Here is a 16,783-nt window from a genome sequence, read left to right on the forward strand (position 1 = left end):
TTAACACCACACTTCTGTGATTTTATTGCATTTACCTGATCTTTTAATGTTCTTTTCTAACTCCATTTCCATGTAGGAACTTCATTTTTCTGCCACTTTCCTTCACCTTTACACCCTGGGTTCAATGGTTTTCATACTGAAAAAGACAAAAAAAAAAGTGAAGCTTCTAAAATACGTTTCTTTTTGTCTTCAGACTCATAATATCAAGAAGTTTCCTGAAGCTAGAGAGAGGTCTTTTCTGAGCAAATGCATTCTGTAACAGAGGATTGGTTATGGATTTTGTGCTGGCTGGCCATCTGAAGCGAGTCAAGACTGATGATATATTCCCTTGCTAATATTAAGGTGCTTTCTGTTTCTTTTCGATATTCTCACCAGCTCTGTGTGCAGTACTGGCCAGAGAAGACGTCCTGTTGCTATGGCCCAATTCAAGTAGAGTTTGTTTCAGCAGACATCGATGAAGACATCATCAACCGGATATTCCGGATCTGCAACATGGCCAGGGTAAGAGCAGTGAAATATCACATTCCTTATTTATTCTCACAAATACATTTTGGCATGGGAAAGAGGCAGAATCTAGTTTGTGGTTCTGAGATGCTGAATCGCTCACCTAGTAACAAAATTCCACTGCAGAAATTTAGTAGCTACTTCCTTTAATTAACATTTAATTGCATTAGTCTATATTGGTGAAAGCCTTTTGGCTGAAAGTAGAAAATGGATGGTATGAGCTGAAAATCTGGATTCGAATGGAGTGCATTTTTCTGTATATATTTGAGAACAATTAATCCATTAGTAGAAACAATAAAAGTATCAGCATCATAGGAAATAAGCTGGAATAGTATCAACTGCTCCCTATCTGTCAGCTGCTCTGCAGTGTTTCTGAAGATAAATGCAATATTTACCAGCTCGATTGGGATTCCTAATTGCCACTGTTCTCCTATAAATAAGCGGCTGCCATTTCTGCAAGCAACTTTTTGTCTGTATCCCTCAGCCCCTGTATAGCTGGCATGATAGAAGCGAGGTTTGTCTGCACTCTAGACCCATGCAATACAACTTCAGGGCTGCGGCAAGAGTTTCAGCAGAGAATTTTTCTCCCATTAATTGTTTCCCAGATTGATTAAACTCTTTTTTTTTTCGTTTTTTTTCTTTTTTTTTTTCCCCAATCAGAAGTGGAAATAGGCTCCAGAAATTGCATTTCCATACTGTCCCTGATTGTGTAGTCAGAGCCTGTGCAGCCATTCAATTATGTCATTGTGGAGTGAGTCATGGGGTCTAACAATGTGAGCAGCTGAATCAGTTACCTCTGCTCCACCCCACATCCCAAGCTGACTGCCACTGAGCTGGGGACAGCCTTGCAGTCCCGTGGCTGATAACACTGCATGCTGAAGCTGCCTTGTAAATGCACAGCTCTCAGGATGGGTGCTATAAACTCACATTTCTCACACCCACCTGCATTCAGCAGCAACATCCACTTCTAAATCCTTATGAGGACCTTTTCTGCCATAGTACCCAGAGATTTTTTTGAGGACTGTCTTTGCCATTACTTGCTTTGACACAATGAACCTCCACCACAAGGTACCAGGTGAGACATAGCTGATCGATTCTTTGAATTCAGTGAGACATTTTTTCTCTACTGGAAATAAAACATGTCCTTAGCATCTAGTTTCTGCCTGGCTTCGTAGCACCTGAGATCATTGTTATCACCCAAAATATGGAAAACTCCTTGTTCCCTGCCGTATCATGCATGCAGAGTGGAGAATTCTAGCACTGATACCAAATTAAGATGTGCGATCAGTGCCCTCTGCTTCACCCTCTCTCTGCTTCCTGCCCCATTCCCTTCAGAATTGCAAATGCTCTTTGTTTCAGCCCCAGGATGGCTATCGCATCGTTCAGCACCTGCAGTACATTGGCTGGCCAGCATACCGGGACACCCCTCCATCCAAACGCTCACTGCTGAAGGTGGTCAGGAGGCTGGAGAAGTGGCAGGAGCAGTACGATGGGAGGGACGGCCGCACTGTGGTCCACTGCCTGTAAGTAGGGCTGGAAATCATCTGTAAACTCATGAAATAAGTCCAGAAGGTTGATTATGTATCAGTCCAAACCTCCTGGTTTGCCAGGCTTCATCTGGGGAAAATGAAGTTAAATTACATTTGTAGCATACTTTAAGTTGAATACTATGCTGCATTATAACTGCCTGACCCAGAGATTTTACTGACTGTGGTGAAGAGGAGCCAAAGGCTCTGCTGCTCTCTGCTGTGAGCCCCACAGGAGTGAGAAGAAGCAGAGCAGTGCCCAGGACTCCCTCTCCACTGCTTCCAGGGATGGCATTAGCCTTTCCCTTGTGCCATGGCTCTGCCAGCTCTCATGCTGCCCTGCAGAGCTGCGCTTTCACAAACCCATGAGCTTCCTCAAGTAGGCTGGTGAACACACCCCTCTCTTGGTGTACGTGCTGATTTGTAAGCTGTGCTTTCATCCCTTTCCTGGCTTCATCTGTTGCCTCTTTTCTTCTGCACCCAGGAACGGTGGGGGACGAAGTGGCACCTTCTGTGCCATCTGCAGTGTGTGTGAAATGATTCAACAGCAAAATATCATTGACGTGTTCCACATAGTGAAAACGTTACGGAATAACAAGTCCAACATGGTGGAGTCACTGGTAAGCTTGTTTCCTGCACTTTTCTCCACCCATCATAGGCATGGGGACTTCACAATAGGTATGAGATTTTACAGTTTAGCCCAGCATGAATCAAAACCACACATACCATAAATGCAGCAGGATTAAAGCCAGCCCTGCTTTGGCATGTGTGAGGAATCTCCCAGTCCCACTGCTTCTCTCCTTGAATAGATGTGGAGCAGCCACCCTGGCAGCAAGGTGGGTAACATCTCCTGCACCCCAAGCTTCCGTCACCTTAGCTATGGGTAGCAGGTAGAATTTGTCCTCCTGTATATGCATACAGCCTGGTGCTTGTTGCTGTGACATGCCTTGAAATCATGGAGGGAGGAGAGTGCACCTCAGACCTTGCTCCCTGCAAGAGAGAGATTAAACCATCCTGAGTTCAGACACCCCAACTGATCATGCTGAATTCTTTCCTCAAAAGCCACGTGTGATGAGGGTGTGAAGCAAATAATGAATAGCCCATTGGGTAGCTGTCTCTTAGAGCATTTTTCTCTTCCACTGATTATGACTCTTAACAATACTTATTTACTATCACATAGAAATGCAATTAATGTTTGCCTGGTCCTGTCAAATGGACAGGACCATTAAGACCAGTAAGAAAGGGAGAGGAGGCATTTTTTTGCAGCCTGCAGAATGAGTGTCTGAACAGTTCACCTGTATCCCAATGTCACTGACTTCTATTGTCTCTTTCAGGAACAGTATAAATTTGTATATGAGGTTGCACTGGAATACTTGAGCTCCTTTTAGCCCAGCAGAGAGAGGGGAGCCTCCGACATGGCAGACCCCGACCCCTGGCAGATGCTTCTCCCCTGTCCCACACTAGAAGGAGGTAACAAGTGTGGGAAGGAAAACCTCTCCTTCTTGGAGAAAGAGACTGAGACTGGACGGACCAGCTGGAAGGAGGAGATGATGCCTGTATTTGCTGCTGCCTGCTTTCTATTGGAGCATCTACCGCTTCTTAAATAACCTACTGTAAAAATAAGAGAAATGGGAGACAGGCTGAAGGACTGGACTTTCTAATCCCCTCTGACTTCTCTCCTCTTTAGGATCGTATTTTTGCTGTCCTTGCTGAAGAGTGGGGAAAAAATGAAACCTTTAGAAAATTCTCTTCTAAATGTCTCCTTTTTAAGTTATTATTTTGTTCTCAAATCCCAGTCTTTAATTTTTGAATTTCATGCAGCAGTCATTTGGGAAAAGTGAGATAGCCATAGGGAATTTATGAAATGTTTCATTACGATTTGCCTATCTTATCTGTCTTTGTTTTATCTTCCAAATGAAAAGGCCAACACCAAAAAACACTGAATATCTTTCCGCATCTGGTTCCTTTTAGCATGAAGATGGTGGAGATGAGGAGTTAGTTGTTCATGGATTTGCATCTTGGCTTCTCCACATTTCCCCCCAGTTTCTCCCAAGGCTGTGCATGAACTGGTTACATCTGTCTGGTCCATGTTAGTTTCAGTGCTGGTGAAGCAATATTAATGAGTTTCCCAGCCACTTAAACCCTGAAGTTAAATATTTGCATCAAACAAATTGCATTTGTCTTGCAACTTTGGTAACGATGTTACCATATTTTTCAAGTATTTGCTGGGGTGCAGTGTGTCTTTGAAAAACAGGGTATAAAGTAGGTATTATTGATCATATACTATGTATTATTATTTTTTAATTTATTATTTGTATTGCTGTAGAACTTAGGACCCCTAGTCCTGACAGGTCCCTGCTGAACTAGGCTAGGCACTGTGCAAATGAAGAACAAAGAAGGTTCCTGCTCAAGAGCTTTGAATCTGAAGGTAATCTTAAAATTGAGTTTGATCAGGTTTTCCTCGCTGTTCCCAAACTGTTGTACAGTCAGACATAATTGAGTGATTTATTCAGATTTCCATCCCCTGCAAATTTAAAATGGTAACACATCCGAGCTGCAGGAAGGGTGATGGACATACAAAGAGACCTGCTCTGGCACCTGCTAAGAAAAGGCTTCAGCTAGCACAGCAACTTTCCATCTTAAGCAAAAAGGCTTTTCTTTTGTTCTGCAGAAACCCCTGTGCAACTCTTCTTCATTGCAACAAACATCAGAAGGGTTTTGCCATGGTTCTGGATCTTGCTCTGACTTCTTAGAAGCTAAGAAATTGTTTTTCTGAAAGAGTTTGTTTTAGGAGCTAATCACTTAGGTCTACAGGATAATCTCTGTGATTACTCTTAAAGGAACAAAGGATTTATGACATTCAGTATTTCAATTTAGCCATTTATTTATTCTCAGAGTGCAGGGATCCGAGATAGTTCAGCGTGTAAATTAGATTCTTAGTGATGTATGTTTCTTCAAACATAGACTTGCTTAAAGCTAGACAGGTAAGGGAAGAGTTTAAGGACATTCCACTTTCTTACCATTTCATAGTATTCCACCCTCTGATAAGTGCTCAGAAACTGCTGGGAGCTCAGTTGTGTCAATGCCTCGCAGAGAGAGCACCAGAAGCTTAAAAAAATTTACCAATTCCATATATAAATTCAAAAGGCACCTCTGCTTCATGGTCATTCTTTGCTTGATAATTATATCTTTGTCTTGACAATTAAATCTGATTGGAACCCTTATTGACTCAGATATAGCAGTACCTAACAAAAAAGTCATCATCTCTGTCAGGACCTGCAGCAGTCTAAGAAACAAGGCTCACTATTTGGAAATGGAATCTTTCCTGCTGAGCAGATGAGAGATTTGCATAGGATGCTGAACCACCGAGCTCTTGTTCTTTCCAAGAAGCTTTGGATTCTTGGCTTCTTCCAAGTGAATACCTTGAAGGTCTCAGGCAGTTGTGCCACAAAAGCGTCAGTGGGAACCCCCTTACAGGTGCCTCTGCTGTGTGTCAGGTAGGGCCCTACTTTCTGCAAGAAATCACTAAATCAACACTGGGTTACACTGGGGCAGCAGGTGAATGTCTGCTGTTTCACAAAATAAACTAGTTGTTCTATTTTTTTTTTCTGTTGCTGCTAAGCTGCAGAAACAACTCTGCTGTAGAATAAAAGGCAAAGCAAAATTATGACATCTGAGAAGGAAAGGATAATATTACTATTTGAATTACAGGTGGTTTGCTTGGGGGCCGTTTGCAAAGAAGAGGAAAGAGGGAATCCTGGTCCCAGGATAGGATTTTGCAATTGCCAAGGTGAGAAGAAGCTACCAGCAAAATGTTTGTGACTTCACTAACTCCAGAAAGCCAGAGGGAATAACTCCCTATGGATGCTATGGAAATAATAATTAGTATTTAGCATTCTGTTAATTTTACATGGAAACTAGCATACCCATAGGACCCTTTCAGGAGTTACTGAAAGTCTAGTTCAGGCACTGAAGTTAATGGCCTGGGTAAAAGGAATAGAGAGGTATAATGAATGGCAATGTAACCAAGAAATGAATGGTAGAAGGTAGGTTCAGGCTAAGCAGTAGCGTGGAGGAAAGTGGATTACAAAGGCAGCAGTCAGCCTATGGGAGGGATGTATACATGGAGAGAAGCAGGTGTTGGATGAGCCAGGCAGAAGAGCTCTTGCAGTGAAGTTGTTTAAGGTCCTGAGGTAGGTTTAAATGTATTTTCATGGTATGAGGCATGCTAGTACAGGGTCAGGTGCAAGCATCAGCTGGCTCGCAGTAACGCACCACATGCTTTTAGCCCTCTGCAAATGCAGAGTGATAGCATAGATTTAAGTGAAGGGTCTTTAAGCTACATTTTACCTTATATTTGCAAGGAACAAGTTCAGTGCAAATCATGGTGGTTCATACAGCCCCACTGTTAGCCACAACTGACTGTGTGCCAGCTCAGGTCTGTGTTTCAGCTTTCTGGTGATGTTCAGCCTACAGCCAGTGTGGAAGGGTGCAACCACTATGTGTGATGTTGGTTGTGGTCCAAACTGTTCCATCATCACACACAGGTACACTGATTTTTGGGAGCCCAGCTCCGGTCTGTATTGGCTCAGGCATCTTTGCAGTGTTCTTTGCTGCACAATGCTTATATGTTGAATATGAATTAATGATAAAGGGAAAGAGAAAAGAACTTGCTGTAAATAACTTTCTTACCTTGAGGTTGTTTAAACTGTGGAGAGGAGCCTGTAGCAACATAGGTGATGTGCTTGAAGCAAGATTGTGGATGTTGGGTCTGTTTTCTCTGAGAAAGAGAGAAATTTTGAGATAACAAAGGAGGCTTTCTCACTCTTGAAAAGATTGACAACCAGGACAAGCTTTCCAACCTAAGTATTGCCTGCTGCAGTTGGGGAGTAATAATGTAAGGCAGAAAAGGGGAGTTCCTCAATGACTGAGTTTTAGGCTGTGTAAATATGATAATGACAGTATTTGAATAGTCCTAATGAAAACACTTGTTCCCATTTTGACATCCTTCAGGATTGGGTGAGAACTGTTTGTTGATAATATAGTATTGGTCTGAAGTGTAATCTGAAATTCAGAAAACTAGAAATAAGAAGAGTAAGGGTACAGGGACTATGCCATACACAGGGCCTGGAACATCTTAAGTTATTAAGAGGTGTAACTGAAACAAAGAATTGCAGATCTACCTAGGCCAGATGCTGGAGAAGGAGGAACCTGAGCTGTCAGCAGGAAAGAGATAGAGAAAAATCTCTACAAGGTAGAGAAGGTCTTTACAATCTGTTGGTTTTTGGGGTTGTTTTTTTTTTTGGATTTTTAATTTTTTTTTTTAATCTGTGAAAACTGCATCCTTTGCTGCCATCTTTTGTTATTTTTTCCCCCCAGGGGAAAGAATAAATTTTCTTTGTAAAGAAAAGTGTAGTTGACCTTCTGTAGATGGACTTGAGGCACTTGTTTATTAATGTGAAGGAAACAGACTGGAGTTGGTAGTACAATGTCAGTGTGAAGGTAGGGACTACTTGTGGCAAACAAGCAGATGGGAACTGGTGGTTTTATTTAGTAAACTGAAGTAACTGATGTTCTCTGATCAGGGAAGTAGGAGACATTTCAGTTCATGATTGAAATTCATTAGCAAAGTTGCATGGAATACTGCCATGCTTAGTTAGCTTCAACTAGTTTTATTAGTGCACTGGTTGATCCCCCTTGGTTTATTTGCATTAGTGCCACTTAAGTGAGCTAGAGTTGTCCATGTTGGTCCACAGACACCAGGTAATTAGCAGTGAAAGATTTTTCCGTGCACAGAAAACCCTCCTGTCACCTTTTGCACCAAATCAAGCCACAGTTCTGCATCCCATCTCTCCCATTCAGCCCCTGTCCACATGGTGCCCATATTTTAAGAATGCCCAGGGAACTCCCAGAAAGTTGGCAGATATCATGGGCAATGTCTGTGAGCCCTGAGTGGTCTGGTCCGTGCACTCTGTAGGGCAGAGGTGGGAATCACAGAGCGTAGCTTTTGCCTAGGGAAACACATATTTGTGTGTCAGTAGTTTCCTACCTTTTATTCTGGATCTGTAAGCTCCCTGTGAAAACGTCCAGTGGCAACGCAAGACCCCACAGCAGTAGTTTTAAGTCTGCAGATGGTAGCGTTGTTTTTCCATGTAGTTTGCATGGGTCCTTGAGGAGTAGTTGGTGGGATTTCCCCTGGGAATCTCAAGCCAGGCACTGTGGATGTGCTGCTCTTGGTGTCCCTTGGTCAGAGGAAGGAGAGAGGCTCCCATCTGCTGCAGTTGTTCTGAAGGCAGCTGTCTGGAAGAGAAGGAGAGGATAAAGAGAAAAGCAAACAGTGGAGGAGGATTAAATGGTGTCCTGAAACAGGTGAGAAACTTCCACTTTGTTCTGTCTCTTATTCTTGCAGGGATATACTTATGTCTTTCCTACTCTTCAGAGTTTGTGCCAGGATCATAAAAAAACAGGCAGTAACACCTTCCACTCTGCAGAACTCTCTAGAGAGGGAGCAGGCAGTGTAACAGAGGGAATAAATCCCGAGGGACAAAGATAAAAGATTTCTTTCAGAGGAACCTTCAAATCTGCGGTGCCTCTGTCACACTGCCAGAAATCTTTGCAAGTCAGCATGGAGCATTGCACAGTTCTGGCATATTCCTCCATTGCAATTCAGTGCAAATGTTGCAATGTTTTCCACATCCTGTAATAAATTTGAACGATGTCTCATTGGTAGCGCAGTTCACTTTTAGTCATTGCAAAGGGCGTCTCAAGAACTTGGTTTGATTCTGCTGTATTCTAATTTGAGGTACAAAGTTCACTCCAGCTTGTTAGGAACACGAATGGGACCTTGTGTTGAAAGTGCTTCAGGATGATCTCTGCTTGTGAGTGTGAAGCTCCTCCTTGAAGTATACCTCCTTGAAGACCAGAAAGTGATAGAACAGAATACTGCACCTTCCCTGCACAGACCTTTCCAGGAGCAGAAACTGAGAGAGCCAGCTAATTAAGGTTTGGTATACAGAAGAGAGTAATGAGGATTCTGTTAACCCTCCTACATTCATACCTATTTAGATTGCAGTCTTCTATAGCCATACATACATGCTATACAATTTAAATGCAAGTGCCCTTCCTTTCCCTGTTCCCCAGTTCCCTGTAGCTCTTCCTCCATTGAGGGCCATCCAACAGCATAGAAGCAAAGCACACTTTCTGCAGTTTTGGCAAGGGATGCTAGGGAAATGTATCATGTAGTATGTGTTTATTGACTTGGACAAATATCAGTCATCTTCCTCATCATAGAAATACCTGAAGGATGTGCAGCTGAGTGTAGCAGTTGAGCACATTCATGCATTTTCATACACCAAGGCCAAATCCTGGCGGTTCTGAGTTTGATGGAGAGACAAAAAAACTCACTGACTTCCAGTGGTCTCAACTCTGTAATCTTTATTTTCTGTGTTAAAAGATTTTTAAAGTCTCCCTTATAAACAATACATGGCATTCAGTATCTACAGCTTCACATCGGATTTGTGAAAACCTGGCAGCTTCTTCCAAAACAAGAAAAATCTTTCCATCCTTGTCCCAGTGCATTTGGCAGGTTGTTCACCCTTATTCTCTGGTTTCAACCCACACCTTAAGAAACAGAATTATGCAGCAGATTGAATGAGAGATGCAGTGTTTCCGTAGTATTTCTTTGCAGAGGGAAAAAAAAAAAAAAAAAGGAAAAAAAAGGATAAACATGTTTTTCCTGCAAACCAGTTCAGTGTGAGCGGATGCATGGCCATGAGCCAGTTCACGCAGTTGGCAATGAGGTTTGCTGCTTGTTGTGATGTGGTATATGCCATAGGTGTAACCTTTGGGATCAGTCCTGGTCTGTTCTGTACAGGTTTCCAATGGAATAGGGGTCACTGGAAGCAGTTACTGCAGGTGATGGTATTTCAGCGAAGGTTTTGTAAGGGAGATCTGTTAACCTGGAACACAACTGTTTGGGGGACTTGGTGAGGTGCTTGAGCAGGTGGCTCTGTGGAGGTGTATGTCCTTCTGTGAGCACTTCATCCTTCACTGGGCACCTCCAGGAAATCGTGCTAGTGTGCAGTTATGAAGGAATGCATTTGCAGGGGTGTTTTTGGGTGCATGGCCGGCGCTTCACAAGCTTCAATGAGTTTAGCTATTTGGAAAGCCTCTCCAGGGCACCTGATGGTTCTTGGCATTGCTGAACTAGCTCTAACACTTCCCATGCAGGACTTCCATGTACATGGAACAGAACTGGCATGACCCTCCTCACCTCTGCAGTCTGTTCTTAAGTCTCCCGCACTCCTGCTGCATTTCAGTGCAAAAGCTGCAGCTATGCCCTTGCCACATTTAACTCGTACTGACTGAACACACTGACAGAATTCACTCCCATGTTGATTTCATCTCCTTCCCCCTGTGCCAATCCTGCTGAAATTGAAATGCTGTAGCACCACTTGTTACCAGAGCTGTTACTCCTGCAGTCAGGATGCTGTGGCTGCATTGGGGTGAACAGGACCCTGCCCAGCACCCCACACGTGCTGCATCAGCGCGTCTCTGCTGTTGGATTCTGCCCCCATCTCCCCCTCCTTTGGCCTTTATGGATTACTGGTGAAACTCACTTGTACAGTTTGGATGTTTGATAGATAAAGCACGTATGAAAAAAAAAAAAAGGAAAAAAATATAAATGCAGAAATCTCAACACTGTGCATTCAGTGTCTTTTCTTTCTAGCTTAAAAGAAGGAAGGTAAATAATGTCAAGTCAATGAATATCAGATATATTTTTTGACTGTACATTACAGTGAAGTGTAATCTTTTTTTTACAACTGCGAGTCCATCTTATTTATTCTTGTAAATGTTCCCAGACAATGTTTGTAATATGGGCTGTGTTGCAAATCCATAAAATAAATCTGTGATCTGAGATTAATGTTTTACTAAGAGACTCTCGTGCTCGTGCCTTTTCTTTGCACATGCAGGGAACAATATATTGCAAGCAATACTATTAGAAACAGCGGGGTGGTGGCACGGGAGAACATGAGATAGCTCCTTGTCACATTGATGGGCAGCTGGCTTTATTTCACCGTGCTGTTCAGAAGTGGCTCGACAGCAGCAAAGAGAATGCACCCAACATTTCAATCTAGCTGCAGCTTTTGAGACAGCCCTCTCAGAAAGCAATGTACGTGTGCCGAGTGCTTTTAAAAATTACAGTCTTAGAAGTGCAAGCTAGAACTGAACATGTTCTTTCAATGTTTTCCATCTAACATGTATTACTGCCTTGTTTCCTTGGTGTTCAAGTGCTGCATTGCTAATGTTGATATTGCTAACGGTAAGCACGCTTTTCTGGTGCTTTCTTGAGGCGGGTATTTTGTGTGCAGGTGTTGCGTGCCAAACTTGAATGTAGGATGAGATGTCAGTAGCAAATATTTTCACACATCCACCAGCAGGCTGCCATGCTCATTCATCCACAGCCACGTGGCTGTGCTTGGCTTCCAAGGCAGTCTGTGAAAGCAGGAGGCTGCAGGCGAGGAAGTAGACAGGGATCCTCTACACCAAAGACCATTTTATTCCCTCAATGCAAGCACAGGTGCATTGAGATTCACAGCTTAGCACCAGGAGAGCCGTGTCTTACTACACTCATACAGCCCAAGTGGTAAGAACTAATTTGTTTTACATTGTTAATTAGCCTTACTAAAAATAAACTAGAAGGATGATGTGGCTCTTGGTTTTCTTAAAGCATGGTGAATCTACCTCAGAAGCAGCCTTTCTCTGTGCATGTTTTCTTTTGCAAATACTCAGCTTTTTTCATTGATACAAAGAAAACTCCACAGCACTACACTGGGTATCTGAGTTTGGCTCAAACACAGTGTTTGCTCACACATTTACTGTTGTTCTGGGCAGGTAAATAGGAGGCAAAAGTCGATGCCAAAGCAATCTCCTCACCACAGTGTTGCACCTGGCATGTGCAAGGTGTGAGTTCACAGTGATGCCATCCAGCTCCATCACTGCCTTCGAGTACAGCTGCTCTCATTTGCTAAGGTTTAACCTTCAAACACCACACATTGTGCTGATATGCAGGTATTGTTTAAAAGCAGATGTCAAAAATGGGATTGGTCTCATTGAGGCATAGCTGTCCACGTGACATCCAAGTCTAGGGAGGGGATGGAGAGGATTACCTGGATGGGGAGAAAATGACCTCTCCAGAAGGTGAATCCAGCTTGGACAGCCAGGTGGTTGTCTTCTGGATGTGCTGTTTTCTCTACTTATGAAGTTAGGTTGATAACCAGTACCAACATGGACCACTATGAGATGTCTGATGTTATCCTCCACATTACTGCATATCAACAAGGAAGTCATGCCGTACAATGGCATAGAGAAGGAACAGATTTAATTCTTCATGTCTATTCTTGGAAATTAATCATCTAAGTCATCTGAGTTGGCCACTGCAGGTCCTCCCTCTTTGATCAAGTTCAACATTTGAAAATGATGAAAATATAATAAGGGGGGGGGAAGTAATGTTCAATTTTACTTCTGTACACTGATACATAACTTTAATTTTACAGAACTGGCATACGTTTTTTCTTGTGTTTTGTTTAGCTTTTGTTTTGTGAGTCATCTCTGCGTGTGTTTAGGAGGATGTCATATTTCTTGCAGAGAATGTTTGTAACTGGCTTGTAAAAGTTTATCCATTAAATGTTAATGTACGGTGAATCAACAGCTACAGAGCATTTATGGGACAGGTCAGTGGGGTTACTTAAAAGTCTGTAACATTCAGTAATGTGTTTATAAACACCTATAATGTACTCCTTATGCCAGAAGCAATATAATATTTAGTACTCTTTTATTAATATGATACCCTGTAAATGATATACTGGTAAGATAAGCTGCAACCAGATGGATTTTTCAGCAATGTGGTGAAATAGCTTTTTTATTGCATGTATAAATGGTTCCCTCTAAAACATCTGTGAAAGGAAGTCTGGCTTGCATAGGGGAATGAATGAAATATGCAGAACCTTTGGAGGTGGTTAGAGCCAGAAGTTGCTAACCATAATGCTCTCTGTATTCTCACATGTAGGATGCTAGGAATGGCTTAGGGCAGCTCTCAGCTCCACCGTGGACTTAGCAGCTCAAGGAAAGTTATTTTGTTTTCTTCCAGCTGTGTGATGCAAGGTTTGAACAACATTAGGAGATAATCCATTGATGCCACCAGTCTCACAGGATGTCTCTGATATTGGCAAATTATGTAGGAAAGGTGCCAGTGGTGCGTGCATTTGTGATGGTCTTCTCTGATGCAGTACCTCAGTGTGGGATATCACAAATGAGAAGTGATACCCACAGGGATCTTTCTTCCAAGTGATGTTTTGATTTGTGTCTGATCTGACATAGGCTCCTTCCAACCCTAGGATCCATAGAATCAGAGACTCACCAAGGTTGGAAAAGACCTACAAGATCATCCAGTCCAACCATCCATCCATCACCAGTTGTTCCCACTAGAAGCCCATGCAGGGATTCTAACCTAATGTTGGAGTGTGCCAAGAGCACGTGAAGCACAGATCCCCTTTAGGACTTTATGCTGATTTGTGCATCTTCCATGCAAACAAGTCTGTTCCAACAGCAGAGCAGGGAAGTGATGGTGTGCATGTGTGTGTTTCTTCCTTCTGCCAGCTCATCCTGCTGCTGGAAGCTGAGCACAACTAATCTGCTACAACAGGAGCTACTGGAAGGCATTATTGGCAGTGTTTGTGCAGCCATGGCTGCTGATGGAAAGGTCAAAGAATGAAAATGATTGTCTACACTGGTGCCATAGGAACTATCTTGCAAAAAAACAAAACCACAAAAGGTATAACAAAGGTAGGAATGAGTAACCCTAGCTCTCTGTAAATGGGTGTACTCATTAGCAGCAGTCCCAGTGCATACATATCAGAAGAAGCATCACAACTTGCAGTAGCTGTTCCTGTGCTGGCTGTGGTTTGGAGGACAGATGACCTGTGTCAATAACAGAAGTCAAAATAAGTCATTAGGTTTTGCTTTTGCTTTGCACCTTCATAAAATTGCTTGTTATATGTAGAAATGAAGTTTGTCTTTATGGATGTAGGTTGCAGCATACTCCACATCGATGGCAGCACCTTCATGTTTGCAGACAGAAACTGTGCTTAAGAAACAGCAGGTTACAGTGTTCTGTGATATCTGAGGGAATTTACTGCTTTTGGCCATGGAGGTCCTTCCTACATGCCTTGAGCCTTTGGCACAGAACTGAGACTTGTTGCTTCAGTCTTGTGCTGCTCAGGGATGTTCTGTATCCAGGCACAAATAGTTAATTGATTCACTATTCGTTTTCAGTAGCATTTTACACCAAAGTCTAAAGCTTGCACACATTTGTAATGGACAGAGCAAGGGTCCCACCCTCCTGATAATTTCCAGAGCTTATCAGAGTTACAACAGTTTCCATCCCCTACTCTCTGGGTCCATGGGAGAAAACTGTGATTTGCATTGCCTCTGACCCTGCCCACTGCTCCAGATGTTTGCTAGGGGTGGGCTTGGGGCAGCCTTTCCCATCAACTGATGTGCAGTGCCCAACACAAACAGACTTTGTTCCCCACCTTGTTAAGCAAAATAGCTGCAAAAATATCAAGCAGTGAGAAAGTATGAAGTCAAGGCTGATTTTTGGCTGCAAGCATGCAAATAATTCTCACTGGCAGACTCCTACTGCTGCTGTTGCTTACATGAATCAGCTTTGCAAGTTTGGAGACTAATTTTGGAAACTGCAGTTTGGAAGTGATAAGTCCAGGTTACAAAGGCACTCCAACTCTCTGTGTGTGTTTGTGTGTGTGAAAATGAAAAGCAGATGCAGCTTGCTGAAAGAGAATGGATCCCTGTCCATCCCAGACACTGTAACAGCTCTTGGTCTGAAAGCATGTGGGATGAGGTCAGGATTTTGTACACATCAGTCCATGGAAAATGCTGCCATTGCCTCGGTGCTTCTTCATGGTCCACTTTTACAATAGGAATCCCACTGAGGACTCAGCACGAAGCTGAGTGAGCAGTAGCAAGTCTTTGCATGCAGGGTGCAGGGAGAGATAGAGGGGAATGTTTTGTCCTGGGAACATGAGTGCAGTTGTAAGATCACTCGGGATGCAAATGCTCACAATTTTCTTGTGCTTCCATGGAGTTTAGAAAAACGTGGGGCTTAGAAGTTATCGGTCCCACATGCAGCTCTGAGGAGAAGATAAGAACACAGCACACCCGCTGAGCCCAGGGGTGACTTTTAAAAGAAACTACAGAGATTTTTTTTGATTTTTTTTTTAATGAATTCACATGGAGTGCAAAGATCAAAATGTAACATTTTGCTAATGCGTTCTGTGCAGTTTTAAATTACTTAAGCACTGAAATCATTCTCAGCCGCTTTATCCTATTCTTGTTTGGTCTGTTCATTGGGAAGCAATTTGCTTTGGCTATAAGGGCTGCCCCCAGCCCACCTATCTGCCTCACTGATGGATAAGGGAACACTGCTGCATAGGACACGCCATCAGCCTAGCTCTCTTGAAAGGGAGAATCATGCTCACGTGGATAAAATATCATTCTAATGTTCCTGGCCTTATGCACTTTCACTTTTGGGAAATCCAGGATGATTTTTCTCCCAAGTTTAACTTTTGTGACTAACGAATCTTGTGTCAGTCACATATATAACTTTATATAGGGCATACATATATATACATAGCCTGTAAAGTCTACTTATGTAAATATGTATATATGTGTATGTAGAAGTGCTCGTGTGAATATCTAGATATGTAAATAGCTTTCATGGCACTTCCTGTAGGGTTATCCAGCGAACCCAACGATGTGTGTGTTATCCTGGGAAGTGTTAGCCATGATGGATGTGTGCTGGAAGGATCCCTGCCAACAGAGACACGGGGTGCTGTTGCTGCTGTCATCGCAAAGGCCACAATTTCATGGTTTTGGAATTTTCTCTCAAACCCTTCCAAACTTCGCTGTGTGTGTTGACACCTCCGATCCCCTTTGCAAGCACTGTCAGGATGCGGCTCATCAGGTGACAGCAATTCTATTTTTCTTACAACCTCACTTCCCCGTTCACTATGGGAAATTACAGAGACCAAACCCAAAACCCTTTCCTATTTTTGCTCTACCGCTGGTCATCGCCACAGCATTTCCAGCAGGTCGCCTTGGGTCAGCACTTGGCCTTAATTTGTGGCCCTCCTTTTGGAGCAGCACGTGCATGAGCAGGAGGGGCTGTGTTTGTTTGCAGCACTGTGTGCACTGCGTGCAGAGAAGCACAGGAGGCGACCGGCTGGTAAACAGAATGTAAATTTCTGAAAGCTCTCTTAAACCTGTTCAAATCTCTGTGCTGTGTAGATAAGGCCGAGCTGTTGTATGAGCTGACACAGTAGGAACAAACTTCTGGCGTATGCGCAGCAGTCACAGCAGTGGAAATTGTAAAGCACCTTTTTTTCTTTTTTTTTTTTTTTTAATCAAGGTAGCAGCAAGTTTGAAAGGATGATTTGTGTGGTGTGTTTGCAGTAACACACAGAAAAAATCAAGAGGGTTAGGAAGGGAGGGGAGGAATCTGAGCAAGCGGGAACAGTCTGATCTAATCAATCTGGGTGCCTCAAATGTCATCACTACTCTACCTCAATTACCTTCCAGTCTCAAGTTATTACAGATTTTAATGTCCTTTAAATGAGCAAAACCCCACTCTTCCCTGATGCAATTCTTCCTTCAAGGAAGTATTAGCCTAAAATTGG

General features: G+C 43.0%; 1 protein-coding gene across 11 annotated transcripts in view; it reads left to right on the forward strand.

Moving 5' to 3' along the window:
* PTPRT (protein tyrosine phosphatase receptor type T) overlaps positions 1-10,966 on the forward strand; it is a 425,958-nt gene extending 414,992 nt beyond the window's left edge. For all 11 annotated transcript variants that reach the window (XM_048963311.1, XM_048963312.1, XM_048963316.1 and 8 more), the window contains 4 exons: positions 376-501; positions 1,864-2,027; positions 2,515-2,650; positions 3,365-10,966. In XM_048963311.1, the coding sequence (XP_048819268.1) occupies positions 376-501; positions 1,864-2,027; positions 2,515-2,650; positions 3,365-3,418 (480 nt within the window). In that variant the 3' untranslated portion in view covers positions 3,419-10,966. The remainder of the gene's footprint in view (positions 1-375; positions 502-1,863; positions 2,028-2,514; positions 2,651-3,364) is intronic.
* Positions 10,967-16,783: the final 5,817 nt, after the last annotated feature.

This window comes from Lagopus muta, chromosome 16 (assembly GCF_023343835.1).
Source record: "Lagopus muta isolate bLagMut1 chromosome 16, bLagMut1 primary, whole genome shotgun sequence".
NCBI lineage: Eukaryota > Metazoa > Chordata > Aves > Galliformes > Phasianidae > Lagopus > Lagopus muta.